Source organism: Podospora pseudocomata, chromosome 7 (genome assembly GCF_035222375.1).
Source record: "Podospora pseudocomata strain CBS 415.72m chromosome 7, whole genome shotgun sequence".
In the NCBI taxonomy this organism is placed as follows: domain Eukaryota; kingdom Fungi; phylum Ascomycota; class Sordariomycetes; order Sordariales; family Podosporaceae; genus Podospora; species Podospora pseudocomata.
Window position 1 is genome coordinate 2,812,434 of NC_085891.1, and position 17,578 is coordinate 2,830,011.

General features: G+C 53.9%; 7 protein-coding genes and 1 non-coding gene across 8 annotated transcripts; 3 read left to right on the top strand and 5 right to left on the bottom strand.

The window, feature by feature from the left end:
• Positions 1 to 679: 679 nt before the first annotated feature.
• Positions 680 to 1,861, bottom strand: NUC1 (nuclease; the record flags this gene model as incomplete). Its single annotated transcript, XM_062893803.1, has 1 exon — positions 680 to 1,861. One exon carries the CDS (start codon positions 1,859 to 1,861, stop codon positions 680 to 682), a length of 1,182 nt encoding a protein of 393 aa, XP_062739648.1.
• On the top strand, positions 1,763 to 4,776 carry ZRT3 (Zinc transporter). Its single transcript, XM_062893804.1, has 2 exons — positions 1,763 to 2,873; positions 3,006 to 4,776. The coding sequence occupies exons 1-2, from the start codon at positions 2,810 to 2,812 to the stop codon at positions 4,487 to 4,489; spliced, it is 1,548 nt and encodes a 515-aa protein (XP_062739649.1). The 5' UTR covers positions 1,763 to 2,809; the 3' UTR covers positions 4,490 to 4,776.
• A 110-nt stretch (positions 4,777 to 4,886) lies between these two features.
• On the top strand, positions 4,887 to 4,958 carry QC762_0112470. Its single transcript has one exon. It is a non-coding gene; the product is annotated as a tRNA-Thr (tRNA).
• Positions 4,959 to 5,763: 805 nt separating this feature from the next.
• On the bottom strand, positions 5,764 to 10,927 carry SNF2 (transcriptional regulator; the record flags this gene model as incomplete). Its single annotated transcript, XM_062893805.1, has 3 exons — positions 10,204 to 10,927; positions 6,082 to 10,131; positions 5,764 to 6,021 (listed from the first exon to the last, which is right to left on the bottom strand). The coding sequence occupies exons 1-3, from the start codon at positions 10,294 to 10,296 to the stop codon at positions 5,764 to 5,766; spliced, it is 4,401 nt and encodes a 1,466-aa protein (XP_062739650.1). The 5' UTR covers positions 10,297 to 10,927.
• Positions 10,928 to 11,195: 268 nt separating this feature from the next.
• On the bottom strand, positions 11,196 to 12,944 carry QC762_709580 (uncharacterized protein; the record flags this gene model as incomplete). The annotated part of the gene is made up of 1 exon (XM_062893806.1): positions 11,196 to 12,944. One exon carries the CDS (start codon positions 12,942 to 12,944, stop codon positions 11,196 to 11,198), a length of 1,749 nt encoding a protein of 582 aa, XP_062739651.1.
• SWC5 (swr complex subunit) lies at positions 11,248 to 16,058 on the top strand. Its single transcript, XM_062893808.1, has 2 exons — positions 11,248 to 15,297; positions 15,353 to 16,058. Exons 1-2 carry the CDS (start codon positions 14,969 to 14,971, stop codon positions 16,008 to 16,010), a joined length of 987 nt encoding a protein of 328 aa, XP_062739652.1. The 5' UTR covers positions 11,248 to 14,968; the 3' UTR covers positions 16,011 to 16,058.
• QC762_709590 (uncharacterized protein) lies at positions 13,295 to 14,335 on the bottom strand (the record flags this gene model as incomplete). Its single annotated transcript, XM_062893807.1, has 2 exons — positions 13,295 to 14,219; positions 14,280 to 14,335. 2 exons carry the CDS (start codon positions 14,333 to 14,335, stop codon positions 13,295 to 13,297), a joined length of 981 nt encoding a protein of 326 aa, XP_062739653.1.
• A 91-nt stretch (positions 16,059 to 16,149) lies between the features above and the next one.
• On the bottom strand, positions 16,150 to 17,541 carry QC762_709610 (uncharacterized protein; the record flags this gene model as incomplete). Its single annotated transcript, XM_062893809.1, has 3 exons — positions 17,186 to 17,541; positions 16,930 to 17,129; positions 16,150 to 16,815 (listed from the first exon to the last, which is right to left on the bottom strand). Exons 1-3 carry the CDS (start codon positions 17,280 to 17,282, stop codon positions 16,150 to 16,152), a joined length of 963 nt encoding a protein of 320 aa, XP_062739654.1. The 5' UTR covers positions 17,283 to 17,541.
• Positions 17,542 to 17,578: the final 37 nt, after the last annotated feature.

Below are 17,578 nucleotides of genomic sequence, written 5' to 3' on the forward strand. Positions count from 1 at the left end.
TCATTACACCGCTGATGTTCCATACCTTAATCTACCGACACAAGCCAACTACGGCTGGTGAAATCTTGAAGAAGAGAAGTATTTTACGTGCGCGGGATGTTCAACCAACGCAAGATTCAAGGGAATTTAGGGGTCAAGTTATCCGCCTTCTCGTCGTTGATGCTCATGATACTAGTATCTTGCAAGTGTAACGGCAACAGGCCAAGTTGCAAAGCCCGACATTTGAACAGAGAAGAAGTGAGGTCTAGCAGGGGAAAACAAACTATCTAGCACATTTTCAATTTGAAAGAATGTCCATCAGCTTGAGATGGCTAGTGTTTTCTCCCGTAAACTGTGTCAGCTGTTCCTGATCTGATTGACGCTTGGATTTTATACACAGCTACAGAACCTAAGGTTATCTTTCCTTTGATTTTCTCTTGGTGGGCCCGTAGTTTGTATGTTTTTTATAGTGTATACCAGCTCACGAACTGCCTCATAGATAAGGTAGGGGCGCTTCATCTCCCAGGCAGTTAAACTGCTGCATGGAAAATAAGCAAACATGAGCTTACGTGACCGGGCCGCATTATGGGCAGACCCTACACACAGCACCCCGAAAGGCAGTTGCTACATGTTGATTATTATTTTTCTCCATATTTACCTACAGCAGATTATATATACACAACCCCCTTCCTTCCCCCCTTTATTTCTTCTCAAAAGCCTTCTGCCTCTGCGCATACTCCTTGACAATCACACTACAGCTCGTCTCGGCACAAAGCCTCTTCCTCCTCCTCACATCCAACTTGTCCGCAAACTCCAACCCCGACGCCCTCTCCACCACCTCCAACGGGACCTCGAACTCTTGAAGAGGTTTGCTATTAGAAATAACCGCATTGGGCAGCACAAACGCCCCCACCGCCACCGGCCCATCTTTCGAGTCCTTCTCCTCGGCAAAGATGACCTTGTAAAAATGCGTCGGCACCGCCACGTTCGGCGCCGGGCTGCCCACCACCTCGTACTTGACGTACCACTTCCCGTCCTCCTCTTTTCTTGGCAGATACAACGGCCCCGTCACCACCCTCACACTGGGGTACTTGCTTGTTAGCCTCCGACAGAAATCCTCAAAATGCGCCCAGTAATCCCTGTTGAACCCCTCCCCGACCTGGGGGCACATGTTGCTGAGGTAAAACGTCTCGTCCATGGCGGACTGGGACCACTTGCAGTCCGCGGCGGGGACTTGGTGGCCGCGGTCGTAGCCGGAGCGGAAATAGTCTTTGAGTTTGGCGCGGAATTTTTCGGGGATGGAGGGGTCTTCGAGGAATTGAGAGTTTTTGCGGTCGCCGGATTTGAGGGAGAGGGATTGGGGGGTTATGTGCTCTGCTACCCAGTGGGGGTTGCGGGTGCGGCGGTCGTAGGAGGAGATGAAGGAGGTGCGGGAGGCGAGGTCGGAGGTGGGGCCGGGGAAGCCGTAGTCGAAGAGACCCGAGGGGTTGACGGGGGAGGGGCCGGAGGGGGGTTTGGATGGGGGTTTGGCACCGGGAGCGGCGGCGGCGGGGGAGGGAGAAGAAGGGGCCCTGGGGCCTTCGGGGGAGGAGGAGGAGGACTTGTTGAAGAGGGCGGCTGTGGCTGCTGCTCCGACTGCTGCGCCGGCGCCGGCGACGATGGCGAAGGTTACTTTTGACATGGTGGTGTTGCGGTTGAAGAGGTGGCCACACCGCTGAAGAGTGTCTATCAAGGTTGTCTCAGCCTTTGGATGGTGGTGGTGGTGGGTGGGCAAGGCTGTCTTGGAAAAAATTCCCGTGATTTGTTGATCGGCAGTAAAAAGACCCCTGCAAGGCACCGTGGGGTCAGACAGATTCAAGCATTCGACCCCACCGAGCCTCATCGATTAAAGAAGTGGAAGATCATGAATTATCTGTATGGGAACACAAGTGGGATAGAAGCATGGTTCGCATGGGAGTTAATTAGCTCTAGTTACACGATAGTGCCCACGAGGCGATGCTTTTCTGTAGCACAGGCGACACAATGGCCACGTCGAGACACCTTCTTCAGCAAACCATCAAGGTGCCCGCTGAGGAGTGAGGTCAGCCCTGTTGGTGATTGGCAATGGAGGCTGGGCGGTCAAAGAGACCCTTGTTCCACAGCTATGGCGGGGGATGGGCGCAACTCTCCACGGCGGAGTTTGATGATGATGACGATGATGCCATGGGGTGGGATCTGGATGCAGTGGGGGAGGGAGTTCTGCTTATCTTTCAAATCATTTTTTTTTGTCTCTGCCGCACATATGACACCCGGCACATTGGCCAACAAGCAAGGCCGCCTTATCGCTTCAAAGAGGGTGTTCAGACGGCCAAGTCATAGATAGAGTATTACCTGCTCGAGTTGGCATTTCTCCGGGGAGCGATCGGAGGCTTAGTCTCGAAGGACAGAGAAGAGGAAGGTCGCTTTTTGACAAGTACCGAAAGAAGGCAAAAGGCCATCGAGGTTCTCAAAGCCTACCCACCTTTTGCCGCATGACACCCACGACAACCTAACTGGGGTTCCTTTTGTTCGCCTCCCGCCCCCCTCGTTTCCTGATTACCTTCCATTCATTCCTTTGATTCTGATCCCAACATTGTCGAATGTCAATCTTTCTTCGACTGCACCAAATCCGTAATCCAGACACCGGAGCTAGACCTACCGACAGAGAACAACCACCTTGAAAGCCGCGAGTCAGGGTTCCTCGTCCCCCACAAACCGTTTGCAAAGACCAAAAAAACAAAAACAAAAACAGACACCAACGGACCTAGATAGTATTCGAGCGAGCGAGCGAGCGGACTGCACCCAGTTCATCATGGTCCAAGGCGACCTTAACAATGACACGAGGGGATGGATAATGTGTGCGGTGAGCGGTATAGGTGCGTGACGCAATCATTCCCGAGGGCCGTTTGGTCGTGTAGGACGCCATGCGACGAGCAGTTCTCACCGTTTTGAAGGCGGATTCCTGTCAATTGTTTGTCCACTTCGCTAACCTCGAATTCTCTGTCTAGCATGCATCGCGGGCGCTTCAATAATATGCATCGACGTGTTTGTTCGCCTAATACCCGGCCAGCGCGACTTCCGCATCCAAGAAAGCAATGTCTTCCTCGCATGCTCCCTCAGCTTGAGCTTTGGTGTCATGGTGTTCTCGGCATTGAACAGTATGCTTCCCTCGGCCATGCGCTATCTTCTTAAGGATGAGTGGGACAGGCAAAAGGCGGGATTACTCATGATGGGGTGCTTTGTTGGGGGCTTCTTTGGCATCCAGCTCATATCACACGTCCTGCACCAGTACCTCCCGTCGCACATAGTGGAATGTGACCACACACACGAGGAAATCCCCGACGAAGAGTCCCAACATCACCGGCACCACCACCACTCGAGGGCACATTTGCCCCGGCGGCAATCCCGGCGGCCATCGGGTCCCCCGAGCATGGTGGAAGTCAACGAGGCCACCCCGCTACTACCCACCGAACGAAACGCACACATACACACTCCAGTGGTAAACGGCAACGCCGAGCCCGGGGGGGAGGTCATCACCCACTTCCCCAGCATCGACACCCGCCGACCCTCCGAGTCTAGAAGACCCTCCTTCTTCTCTAAGCGAGTAATGTCCTTCTTCAAGGACACGAAACCAAACTGCGACGAAGACGGGCCCTGCTTCGGATACACGGACCCTTGTGGACAAGAATGCTTTAAGCACGTTAACGGCCGCACGGCACTGTCCCGGAACGCCACGATCAAGTCCATCCCCACGACCATCGCCGAAGACCACGTTGAGTCGGTGACCAGCTCCCACCACCACAGCCATAACATCAGCCGCTCCCATTCCTGTGCCTCTCTCCACGATCACCACCACCACCACCACCATGGCCATGCCCACGAGGAGTCTCTCTCCCACTCCCACTCCCACACCACCGACCCCACCGACGCATCCAGCATCTCCTCCTGCTGCTCCCACCCTTCCGAACCAGAAGACAACGACCACCAACAACACCACCACCACGTCCCCACCAACGCCTTCCTCGCCATTGGCCTCCAAACCGTCATTGCCATTGCAGTCCACAAGCTCCCAGAGGGTTTCATAACCTACGCAACCAACCACGTGAACTCGGCCCTCGGATTCAACGTCTTTATGGCTCTTTTTGTTCACAACATTGCCGAGGGGTTTGCCATGTCACTCCCCCTCTACATGGCTCTCGGGTCCCGCTTCAAGGCCATTGCTTGGTCTTCGCTGTTGGGGGGGTTGTCGCAGCCCCTGGGGGCAAGCATAGCGGTGGTGTGGTTCAAGATTGCGAACAGGCAACAGCTCGAGATCAATGCGACGGCGTACGCGGTTATCTTTGCGGTGACGGCGGGGATTATGACGAGTGTGGGTTTGCAGCTGTTTGCGGAGAGCTTAGGGTTGGGGCATGACAGGCGGTTGAGTATTTTTTGGGGGGTGGTGGGGATGGTGGTTTTGGGGGGGTGTAATTCTTTGGTGGAGGGGCATTGATTTTGGATGTTATTGGTTTGTTTTGAGGATTAGGTAGATGGCTTGGTGGCGTGTGGGTTGAAAGCGATTGCATGTTTTGGAGGTCGGAGTTAGGTGTTTTTGGGATGGGTTACGGGTTGTGAATTAGACGTGAGTTTAAAGACGGTTTGGATATGATATATGTATGATGGCGTTTTAGCTAGAAGGAGAACATGATGTGTTACACTCACATGTTTTGGTTTCACTAGCTCGGTGCTGAGGAGTGTCAGCGTTAAATGTGAAAGTCTATATCAGGGGACAATGGACGAGATGTGACATCGACGATGATGACCTTCTGTTTGTGGCTTCGTCATCCTGCAAGGCAGGCGGACATCAAGGCCAATCCTGAGCCATATAAACATCAAACAGCAAAGCACATGCCTGCTTGGCCAAGTGGTAAGGCGTCGCACTTGTAATGCGAAGAGCACAGGTTCGATTCCTGTAGTAGGCATTCCACAGAATGAACATTCTTTTGACCATCTTTTGGCCACATACATACATACATACATACATACCACCACATACATCACTTTCTGTTTTCCATCTTCATCATCGAAGTTTTGCTTTTTTGCAGCTGGGCTACCATAGGTGTGGATGATGATCGTGGGTGGAAGGTGTAGAGCTGACAGCTGATAACCACCAATTACATTGCGCTCGAAGGATGTAGCAATCACGCCAAAAACCATGCAAAGAGCTACAAGAGATCTGGCTCTATTCTGTTTACAAAAGCTACACACAGTACCCTTTCTCACCATGTACGATCCCCACATCTCCCATCCCATCCTCACACAGCCCATCACCAAAAAAAAAAATGTAAAACAGAGAGAAAAGAGATTCTTTGCTCTTCCACTAGAAACTACGACTCCCCCTCTCCCTATCTTGTACAACCCCTTCGCTCCATCATTCACCATCTCACCGGCCCCCCCGGCCCCCCCACCCCAACTCTCAATCAAAAAAAATCACAAGCAAAGTAAGTTTAGTCCCCCCTTGCAAAAACAGCCATCCATACCTTCGCTGAAAAATTCTTTCCTTTCCTTACCCCCCTCCCTTCCTCAAGTTCCCACCAAGACAAAAAAGAAAAATAAGAAAAACCAGACTACAACGCCACGACGCCCAAAAAAATCATTTCAACACCAACCCCCACCAACCCCCACCAACCACCGCCATAAAAACCCCCATTAGGTAAAAGGAAAAAAAACCCCCATACGTTAATACAGTAAATCCAATTAATCATACCCATTCCCTCTTTGATCTCTCTAATCCTCCTCCGTCTGCGCCCTGCTACTTCCCACCCCGCCATTCAATTGCCCGTTTGACCCGCTGTTGGACACCAACTTGATTCGCGTCGGTCCGGCTGGAGGGGCAGCCGAGGAAGGCTGAGGCGTGTCACCCGTCAGCGACGGCGCAACAGACGTGTCCTTGGTAGACCCAGCAGCCGACGAGCTCGCCGGCTCGTCCAACGCGCGCAGGTCAGGGTCTTGGAGCTCCTTTTCGAATTCCGAGATGAAGAATTGCTGTTTTTTCTCAAATTAGTAACCGTGTCGAGACACAAAAAAAGAAAAGGGGAAGCAAACCTCTATAATCCTAGCGTCCATGCAAATCCCACTCGTCTCCTCGTTGAAAGTCCTGCAGTTCTTGATCAAAAGATCCAGGTCCCTCCTCATGGCCCCCAGGCTGCCGTACTCCTCCTTCTTCATCTTCTTCTCAATGTCCTTCATGCAGATCGGGTTCTGGATGATCAGATAGTAATCCGCCCAGTCCCTCTTCGGAGGCAGCTTGACAAACGGCCCGATGATCAGCCTCTTAGCCGGACCATCGTCGTCGTCCTTTTCGTCCTCTGGCACCGGCTCATCGTCGTCCACGGCGAGGTCCATAAGCCCGTCGTAGACCCGCTTGAGGCTCTTCTGCAGCTTCTCCCTCACGGCGGAAGACATGCCGCCGCCCGATAAGCCGTTGGCACCAAGCGACTTGGTACGTCCCTGTGGTCCACGTCTCTTCTTGGCTGGCGGCTCCTCGTCGCCCTCTTCCGCCTTGCGCTTCTCCTGGTTTTTGCTGCCCGGCTTGCGGCCCCGCTTCTTGACTGGCGTCTCAACTTCCTCGGTGCTAGCGCGACTGGCTGATGGGGAGTTCTCGATTGACCCGCCAAGCAGGCTCTTCCTCTTGTTCTCCCGCCTCTCTTTGCGAGCGGCCTTGCGGGCAGCAGCCGCCTCGGGTGAATCATCGTCGTCGTCAACAGCCATGAGCCATTGCTCCTCCGTGAGCCCATCATCGTACTTAACTTTGGTGCGCTCACGGGCACCACGACCCAAAACAACAGCCTCCTCTTCCTCAACCGGGTTACCCTCAGTAAGGTAGATTTCCGGAAGCTCGTTCTCGGCCATGAGACGCGGTACGCCCTTGCAACCTGGTTTCGTACCATAGATGGGATCCCGAGACCTCTCCTCATCCATCTTGTGGAAGATGCTCAGCTCGTCGTCATTTCTGGCCAAGATCATGTTGAGCTCCTCATCGTCCATCTCTTCTTGCTCACCGCCCTCAGCCATATCCGCCGTCTCTAGCAAAGTCCGCAGCATGGCATCGCGATCCGTCTCGGAAGACTTGTTGTCGAAACGACCGGCCTGAATGACCTTGCCGTCCATGTCAAGCTTGAATCTGGCACGCTCCAAAATCTTCTCTTCGACCGAGGCGCTGCTGATCAAGCGAAGAATCCTGACCTCGTTCTTCTGACCGATACGATGGGCACGATCCTGAGCTTGCAAATCCTGGTGAGGATTCCAATCAGAGTCGTAAATGATGACAGTATCGGCGGTCTGCAGGTTCAGACCCAAACCACCAGCACGGGTGGAGAGCAAGAACATGAAATAGGGCGAGTCGGGTCGGTTGAAGTCGCGGAGCAGATCAGAACGGTCTTCTGATTTGGTTGTACCATCGAGGCGCAGGTACTGAATCCCTCGGAAACGCAGGAAATCCTCCATGATATCCATGATGGCGGTCATTTGGAAGAACATCAGAACACGATGCCCAGTGGCCTTGTACTTAGGCAGAATCCTGTCGAGAAGCTCAAATTTGCCGGCCGTTCTCCACAGCAAATCGTTGCTGACACTCATGGGGTTCATCTGGTTCTCAACTTCATCGAACACAAAGGGATGATTGCACAGCTTGCGCAGCTGCATAATCATGTTGCTGAGACCGCGAGCACCAGTCTTGCCACCCTTGCCGTCGCTGACGAGAATCTTCTGATGGGTAACCATCTGCTTGTAGAGACGAGCCTGCAGGGCGGAGAACTTGCACTTGATGACCTTCTCCGTCTTGTCTGGGAGATCCTTTTCGACATCCTTCTTGAGACGACGCAGCAAGAAGGGACGCAGAACCTTGTGCAGACGACGAATGACGAGAATCTGTTCTTCTTCCGTGAGTTCCATCTTGTCCTGACCACCAGTGTTCGCAAAGGGTGTGTTGAACCAGTCGTCAAAGGTCTTGGCTGACTTGAAGATGTTGGGAAGGACGAAGTTGAGCATGGCCCACAACTCGGCCAGGTTGTTCTGCAGAGGGGTGCCGGTCAAAATGAGACGGAAACGAGTGCTGTAGTACTGCTGGATGGTGGCGCTGAGCTTGGAATTCGAGTTCTTCATGCGGTGACCTTCATCGATAATCATGTGGAACCACTTGATCTTGCTGAGCAACGGTCTGTCCTTGATGATGTACTCGTAAGTTGTGAGCAACACCTGAAACTCGCCGCGGCGAATCTTCTCCTGCTGCAGCTTTCTGGTATTTGGGGGACCCTTGTAAACAATCTTGGAGACAGAGGGCGCCCACTTGTCGAACTCCAAGTTCCAGTTGGTAAGTGTACTCAGAGGGACAATGACCAGGTACGGGCCATTCTGGTGCTTCTTCTCGATCAGGTAAGTAACCAAACTGATGGTCTGGATGGTCTTTCCGAGACCCATTTCGTCTGCAAGAATGCCGTTGAGGTTGTTGTTGTAGAGCGACAACATCCACTGCAAGCCCTTGATCTGGTACTCCTTCAACTTGCCACCAACAAGAATGTCAGCCTGGGCTGTGACCTCCTCCTTGACGCGATGGGCAACGGCATAGTAATCAATCTTGCGCGAGCTTTCTTCATCCTCCTCCTCTGGCTCGCTCTCCTCGGGGATTTCTTCATTGCCGTAGTTCTGGGCAGCCTGTCGTTGCTGCGCACGGACGGACGAGGCGAGCTGATGCAAGAAGCCATCGGTCTGGCGAAGCAAGTGAGTGATGCGGGTATCCTTGGCCTGATCAAGCAGCTTGAGATACGCCTCTTCATCGTTGGCCTTCAAAGCCTGCAGACGTTGCTTGGCGGTCCTCTCCATGCGCTTCTGCTCTTCCTTCTCAATGTTGAAATGATGAGCGAACATGAGGCGGTTGAGTTTGGTCGAGTGGTTACGCTGGGTCTGGGCATTGCCGAGGATTTCATTGCGGTGGGTGAAGACGGCCTGGAAGTACTCGGATTGCTTCTTCTTCTCCTTGTTGATGCGAGCATCGCGCTGCTGCTTCTCGAGCTTCTCGGTGATGCGGGCCTCGCGAACATTTTGCTTCTTCATCCTGCGGTACGACGCTCTGTTGGTCGTCATGGCGAGATTGTCGTAGTGCAGCATTTGCTTGCCAATCTTCTCCCTCAGGGCGCGCTGCTTGCTGTACAGCGCTAATGACTTCATCTCAATGATGGCTTTCCGCTTGAGGGTGTCGTCCGCCTCCAGGCTGTCCTTCGCTGCGTCCCAGTGAGCTAAATTGCCGGGCAGGCTTTTGAGCTCGGCATATCTGGCACTCATCCGGTTGAACACAATCTTCTCACGGTCTGTCCTCAGCTGCTCGAAATCGATGCCTGCCGGGAAAACGCCTGGTATTATGAGACGATTCTTCCGACGAGAGTGATCCATGTAAGAGATGGTGTTGCGCACGAGGCTCCCATCATAAGGACTCTTGAATGTCTTGTACACCTTAGGATTAGGCACTGAGGGAGTGCTCTCTTGGGCTGGGGCTGCGCCGTTGGGACCAGACTTGGGGGTGTCCTGTGAAGATACACCGGCGGCGGCGTTGGCGGCGGATATTTGCATCTCCTGTTCAGTGGTCGAAGGCTGGCGTCTTTGCCGGCGCTCGAACACTGTCTTTTGAAGGTTTGCGGGAATGCCAGCGTTCTTGGATAGCATCTTGAAGGCCAAAATTTGGTCCCGGAGCAGGGCTAGTTGGTCCTGTGAAAGAGACATCTTGTTCTGTTTTGGCGGTTGGGGAGGCCCAACAGGGTTGGCCGCCATAGGATTGGCACCCGCCGGTAGAGCAGAGGCTTCCAGGGCAGTTGATGATGGAGGCGCGGTGGCTTGAGGGGCGCCGGGTTGAGGCATACGGTTGGGCTGTCCCGGCATCACACCGGTGGCGCCGTTGGCCATTTGCTGCTGTTGCATCTGCATTTGTTGCATCTGCATTTGCTGTTGTCTCTGTTGCTGGTGCATTGCCTGCCGTTGATGTTGCATTTGTGCTTGTTGCTTCATGATTTCCCACTGTCGTTGCGCCTGGGCAACCATTTGCGATGTCTTGATAAACTCGGGGTCATTGGGAGGAACACCCTGTTGCTTCATCTGTTGATATTTCTACACGGGGTCAGCACAGGGTCGAATAGATACATTGTACTCTATAGCAGGAGAGCAAAGGGGGATGCGCACATGGTAAAGCTCCTGCATTTGCTGGGCGCTCATCCCCGAAGGGCCGGCAGACCCAGGGTGCTGGACCGCGGGCGACATCTGAACACTAGCCATGATATGTCGGCAGTGAGGTCGGGAGGGGCAACCAAAAGTCAATTCAATTATGTTGCTCCTTTACTGTGCGAGCATATCTGGGTCGCGGTCGCGGAAGTGGAGCCCCGTGGTGGGATGTCAATGGTGGTGGTGGTGGTGGTCGCGAACAGAGCAGGCAAACGAGTGGCAGCGGGCTCCGTCTCTGTATTGGACACGAAGTAAAGCCGGGTCCAGTGCCGGGCGCGTCAGAGAGGGCGACCGGGTTGACGACGGGAACCGATGACAAACTGATCCGGGGGTGGGGAGTGGGTGTGTTATATGTGGACAGCGACTGTGTCGATGTGGAAGCGCGGTGGTTGTCGCGTCGGTGGTGGTGCAACGAGGGTTTGGTGGGTGGGTGGATGGATGTGTTAAAAGCGACAAGAAGTGGCCGCGGCTGGTCGGGGCGTGGTGAAAAAAGAGAAAGACGCGAAAAGTTGCGGGGGACGGTGTGGATGTCGTGTGGTCGTTGGTGGGAACAGCGCGTCCCGTGTTTTGTCGGCGATTTCACGATGGCCTCGATGGATCGCAAAGGTAGATTGGTGATTTTTTTGATGCGCGCCGTCACCCCTTGAGTGATGGAGAGGTTGAAGCAAAGAGCCGAGAAAGATTGAATGGCGCGCGGGCGATGGTGGCCCCGTGCCCAAGGCTCCCTGCGCAATTTTTAGTACGCCCTGGCTTACCTAATAGCTGCCGTGCCGCCCCTGTTTTCAGTCAGAGCACTGCCACCCCATGCCACTTGCCGTTTCCGGCAACACACAACCCTGTCATGATTCCTCAGGGTTATGAGTGAGAGCAACAATCAATTAATTCACTTGGTATCTGACTATTCAATGTACAGTCTCAAACAATGCTCATAAATCATCATGCTCCCCATCTCTTCACCTCTTGACCCTCTTCCTATCCGGCCCCTCCTCCCCCTCCCCATCACTCGTCTCAGCATACTGCGTCACCGGCTGCGTCTTTGCCCACGCATTGGTAAACATGGGATCCTTCTTGGCAGCATCTGCGTATTTCAGCAGTGCTTCTCTCGGATCCTCGTGCAACATCTTGCTCAGTGGGATATTCTCCGAAATATGCTTTGCGTCTGGCTGACTGCGCATAAACGGTGTGATGGTCTGCATCTGAGGTCTCATCGGATCTCTCGACTTTCCGGACGCCGTAACACCACCCCGTTTGGTTCCTCCCAGAGCCCCTGGTGCCACGATGGCATCTCCAGAAATACCCGAGCTCTGATCCATGATGGCAGAGGGGTCATCGTCGATGTGCCGCACCTTCGGGGCCCGGGACATGACCTCGAGGGCACCGCGATGGGACTTTTCTGGGTTGTAGAGAACATGTGTCTCGGAGTTGGCAGAGCCCGTGATGATTTGATTGAGCCTCTCGTGCCAGTCTACCACAATGAGCGGGACACCGGGTGTGATAGGTGTGACGTGCTCTGGCCTGAGGTTTCCGGGGTTCAAGATGTGAAGATGCCCTGATGCCGAACCAGCGATGATGGACGAGGAATCTGGCGAGTATTTGATGTTGGACATGGGGTAACGGTCAGAGGTGGAAGGGTGCTCAACCTTGACCAGCGGCTGCTTGAACTTGCGTGTGTCCCACAGCTTGATCAGCCCATCACCGCCCCGAGTAACCACCATCCGCCCGTCGGAACTGATATCAATACCGCCCGTCCATGTATCGGCCTTGTGCGCATCTCTGATTTCCGCCGCTGGTCGTGAGAATGGCCCGTTTCCACTGTACATGACCAAGGACCCATCCAGCGCAGCAGAGACGATGACCGGCGCGCCCCCTGATGATGGAGCACCCCATGCCACCGCCGTCATCCTTGTTCGCCCAGCACACCCAGGTGCTTTGGATTTGAAGACAATAACCTCCTTCTGACTCCGCTTGTTGTTGACGTCCCATATTCTCAATGTGCTGTCAGAACCTGCCGTGATGCAGAAATTCTGATCGGTCGGATGCCATGTCCCAGTCGTGACCTCGCCCACATGGCCTTTGGTGTGGTTCATGTCGCGCAGGTACATATCCCCCTTGACAAACTCGGTCAAGACATCGCCATCCCTCGACATAATCTTGGCTTGTGGATGCGCAGTGACACACAAGAATGCGCCGCCCGAATGCCGACTAAACTCGATATGTTGGATCGGATGGGAATCTGTCGAGCCCGACTTGTTGCTCCCCCACGGGTCCACACTCTTGAATGCTCTCAGGGTCGTCGGCGTCATGGACGAAAAATCGTGAAACTTAATGGTACCATCGAGTGACCCGGTCAGCATGCGCGCGCCAGCTGGATCGAGCGCGATGCTGGTGACGGCGCGGTCGTGGGTGGTAAAGACAACCTCGTGGCTGACTGGGAATCTTGCGGCTTCGTCTTCTTCGTCGGACTCGGAGTCATCATCATCGTCGTCAGAATCGCTGTTACTGTCCGAGTCAGAAGCGGCCTTCTTCTCTTTTTTTTCCTTCTGTGGTATCTCGACCTTTCTTCTTGTCTGCTCTATTTGCGCCGCAATGTTTGCTTCTTTGGATGTCTTGCCAAACGACGTCGGCATGAAGTTGCGCATGGGATCATTAGGAGCCAACTCGGGCTCCTGGACCCAGTAGTCGTCGCTGTCGCTGTTGGCCATTGGGCTGTAGTTGGGCTTAGCTAGGGTGGAAGAGCTGGGGACGTGAGGACCAAGTGTGACGTCGAAAGCGAGGGGTGCTGGATGTTAAAATCTAACCGTTCAAGTTGGACCGTGTCTGACAACGTCTTGGCGCGTTTGTCGCCAAGTCTTAGCGTCTGGGTGCCAGGTTGGCGGGAGCACCCGCGATCCGATCTCAAAATGCCAAGCGATCTTGATCATGTCGACATTCAGGGGTTGGTTGGGTCTCGCTTTTTAATCTTGTCTTATCTGTCTTTAAGTCTGTTGAATTTGTTTGTTGCGAACACACTATCTTGCTCTTTACTTGGGTACAAAGCCTTTCACCGCTTGTCTTAGGCAGCAGCAGTAACAGTCTGGGTCTGCTCAGCCTGCTTCTTCAACGCCTCCAGTCTCTTCAACTCCTCCAGTCTCATCTGCTCCTGGATTTTGACCCTGAGCGGAGTCACTGCTTCTCTCGGCCCAGTAATCTTCCACCCCGGCAGCCTATCCTTCCCCAGCGCCTTCAACGTAACCTTCTCCACAAGACTGTACTCCTGCTCATTGTCCCTGTCAAAGTTCATCGGCTCCTTCAACGCAATAGGTGGGTTGGTGATGATTCTCACTCTCCTGAGCGAGTTATCCGACGGCGCATGGAGCATGAGAGGGTGCATCAGATACACATCCCCCACTTTGCCGGTTGCCTCGACAAACGCCCCCGGTTCGCCAGCACAGCTCTTGGCGCAGTTGTTGAACCAGTCCAGGTTCTCTTGCTGGTTGAAGTTTGGTGCGCCACGGGGCTCCATTCTTGGGCAGACACCGGCTGGGTTCTCGTACAGGTGCTTTGCGATCTTGGGGATGGCAGGAGGGCAGATGTAGGTTCCACCACCGTGATGCTCGATATCTGTGAACAGGGGTGTGACAAGCAAACCCTGCTCTCTGCTGTCGAGGTAGTGTACGAAAAAGTCCCCATCGACATGCCACTCGGGAAAGTTTTCGGGAGGGACAGGCTTGTTTTCTCCTTCTGGGGTTCCAAGGTTGACTATGAGGGAGTCCTTCCAGTACTTGAATGCTGGGTCGATGCGGTCCTCCCCGCCGCAGATCTCGCAAATGGCTGCCCAGGCCTTGGGGGCAAAGGTGGACGAGTCAAAGTCAAAATGAGAGGGCATGTTGGTGCGGAGGGTGTGCCATGTTGATTTGTCGTTGGGGTCCATGCCCAGGCGAGTCCACACGTTGGAAGTTATGGTCTCTGCTTGCTCTCTGGTGAAGCAGTTCTCGATTCTATAGAGGAAGGAGTTAGGAATGAACGGGCCAAGTAGAAAGGACATGGCAATGGCTTACTTGACCCAGCCATGCTGGAGGAAGTGCTCCTTTTGTTCGGGCGTGAGGGCTGACATTTTGATATGTGGTGGCTAACGTACGAGAAGCTGGGGGTTGATGAAGCTACCTCCTCCTCTCCTAACTCACACAACAGTTCCCACCACCACCACCCACCCCTCCTTTTATGCTACAAACCGCAGGAACTTTCATGCCTTATCCCCGGACTCGTGATCACTACACTCCACGGGCACGTCGTGCCATGGCGGATCCAAGACGACGACTGGCCGCTTCAAGATGCGGGGCACGCCCTACCATTTTAACCAGCAACATCTCATTGGACAACTTGACACATGTCGGAACCGACGGGCAGGACAAGCTTTCCCAGCTTCGAGATAGCGGTATTGATTAGACCCGTGAGCCGGGTTCACTTGTCCGGGAAAGACTGATAGTGCTATCATCGCTTAGAGACCCCAGGCCGTCCCCACGTAAGATGATGTGCAACCGATGCTCTTCACAAACAGCCGATGTTGTTGAGGAGAATGAATCCCGGAGTTAAACCTAAGCGGGGGAGGGGCATCATTACGACCGCCAAGACACGCCGTTGGTGAGCACAACGCGGCAGGCAACCGAGGAACTTTGGACGCGATCCACTTTATTTCTTTCCTTCCATCATTGTTCGAACCAGTTCAAGAGCAGATACACAGTTCGAAATGGCGCCTCCGGAAGTAGACCCTCTCGAAGAGGAGTATGTTTCAGAAGAAGACTCCGACTTTGCCCCCGAAGACGATAACGCGCCAGCAGCAGAGGAATCTTCTGCTTCTGCCGATGAAGATGAAGACGCGATTGCGAAACCGACCGCGAAACGAAAACGCCCTGCCGGTGGCGATGCAGCAGAAGATGCCGGTTTCGAAAACTCGGGCGATGAAGCTATAATATCCAAGGGTCTCAAAAAGAAAAAGAGGAGACAAACAAAAGAAGATGCCGAGGACGAAGGAGGCGAGGGCGGGCTCATCAAGACCAGAGCCCAGCGTGCGGTAGAGTAAGTCCACCTGGTAATCCCTCCGCCATTTTCATCACTGACAATATCACTACAGAAAAGCAGAAAAAAGAGCGGCCGTCTCCACCGGCCCGGTAACCATCGACGTCGATGCCCTCTGGGCGCAAATGACCAGCGAGGCCGCCGCACCCCAACCACCATCACCACCACCATCACAAGAAGAAAAGCAACAGGAAAAAGAAGCAGGAAAACCATCTAAGGAAACGGCCGCGGAAAAAGACCTCATCAAAATCAAACGCACGTATAATTTTGCTGGCAAGGTCCACACAGAAGAGAAACTCGTCCATCGGGAATCAGCAGAGGCAAAACTCTACCTCGCCGAACAGGCCGGGAGGACGGACACGACCGAATCAGAAGAACCGACCCGAAAACTCAAAAAAGCTTTCCGGTCCGTGTTTGAGCCGGTGATGCCGATTGATCCGGCGACGGGTCAGAGGAGAAGCGATCTTAACTTGGGGGTGGCATCTAGGCTCAAGGCGAGAGAGGCTGCTGCGGCCAAGGCCAAGAAGTTGAATACTGTCGAGAAGAGCAGGATGGACTGGGCTGGGTTTGTGGATAAGGAGGGGATCAAGGATGAGCTGGAGCTGGCGGGGAAGAGCAAGGACTCTTATGCGGCCAGACAGGACTTTTTGGCGAGGAGCGAGGCGTTGAGGGAGGAGGAGGCGAGGAGGGCGAGGATGGCTGGGAAGGTTTAAGGGGGGGGGGTTGTTTTGTATCATTTGTTTTTTACAAGGGCGTTTAGGAGTTTTATATATACCCACCTCAAGTTGGTTAGGATAATATCTAACACACAATTTACAACTCTCATTTCGTACCATATCTTGACCTCTTTGTTCAAAGCTTGGAACTATCAATCCTCATCCCCTCGTCATCCTGCTCCTTGACCCTCAAATCAGGCAACACCTCTGGCATAATCCTCTTTGGGTTCGCCCCCGGTATCAGAGAGTACTTTCCAAAATCCGTCACACCCCTTTCCTCCCGTAAGAAATCCTCATCAAGTAACAACTCCCCATTCACCCTCTCCGCCGGCGCGTCCAAGATTGCCAATATGGCGTCAGAGAAAATAGTAGGCTTTCTCAAATCCCGTTTATACTCTTGGTCGCGTCGTGTGAACTGTTCTGTCGCGGCGGATTCGATGGCGACGGCGGGCCAGATGCCGGTGATGGCCATACCTTTTTGGCGGTTTTTGTCAGGGAGCGGAAGGGCTTCTCGGTCGAAGTCCATTGCCAGGCCTTTGACAAGGACGGACATGCCCACTTTGCCGATTGCGTAGGCGGTTTTTCCGCGGAAGAAGCGGGAGTAGATTGGCGGGGAGACGACGATTATCCGGCCGCCGAGGGGGGAGGATTTGAGGTGGGGGAGGGAGTGGTGGAGGGTGATGTAGAGGCCGGTTGGGTTGACGGATTGGAGGAGGAGGAATTTTTTGAGGGGGGTGGTGGAGAGGGGGCCCCAGTGGATGGCGCCGGTGTTGTAGATTAGGACGTCGAGTCTTTTGTGGGACTGGGGGGTGGTTAGTTTGGGATGTGATGAGAGGTAGGGTGAAATAGCTGGTGGGGTGAAGAGGTGGTGGTTGGGGGTTTGTGGGTGATGGGAAATGGGGAAGGGACAACATACAGTGATGATATCGTGAATGAGATTCTCGATGGAGGTTTGGGAGGTTGTGTCGACTGGGATCGCGGTCGCGGAGAGGCCGAGCTGGGTTATCTCGAGGGCGACGGTGGTGATGGTTGATTGAGGGGAGTTGGGGTCGGGGGGGAAGGGCGAGAGGGTGGTGAGGGAGGAGAGGGGCGTTGTTGATTTTGCGGAGACGATGACTGGAGGGGGTGTTAGTGGTGGTGTTACTGGCGTTGATGGTGGTGGTGTGGCTTACCATGGTAGCCAGCTTTGGCGAGGTCGATGGCTACTTGACGGCCTATGCCCCTTGAAGCGCCTACTACGAGGGCTATGGGCTTGGTCGATGTTGACATCTTGGTGGTATTGAAGAGATGGGTCAGGGGTGTGAGTGCCGAGCTGTTGAGCGTGAGGGCGTGTAAGTGGTGAGATCGCGAGTGAAGGTCAAAGCACAACAAGAACCATCAAAGCAACTCAATAAATACAACTTCATCAAAGTTACATAACCGAAATCTTCGGCAAGTTCTACTTGACAATATCCACCTAGTTTGAAGATATCTCGATGGGATTACTGATCATGAAGTTGTCAACGAAAGGCTGGGGGTTCACAAAGGCACCCGGCCGGCAGTGGGGCGGCTGAGCCGAGGCAGTG

Excerpts from the sequence above, each read along its gene's own strand:
- ZRT3 (XM_062893804.1), top strand. The coding sequence starts at position 2,810 with ATGGTCCAAGGCGACCTTAACAATGACACGAGGGGATGGATAATGTGT. Across the intron at positions 2,874-3,005 it reads GTGTGCGGTGAGCGGTATAG|CATGCATCGCGGGCGCTTCA; the intron begins GTGCGTGACGCA and ends TTCTCTGTCTAG.
- SWC5 (XM_062893808.1), top strand. The coding sequence starts at position 14,969 with ATGGCGCCTCCGGAAGTAGACCCTCTCGAAGAGGAGTATGTTTCAGAA. Across the intron at positions 15,298-15,352 it reads AGAGCCCAGCGTGCGGTAGA|AAAAGCAGAAAAAAGAGCGG; the intron begins GTAAGTCCACCT and ends ATATCACTACAG.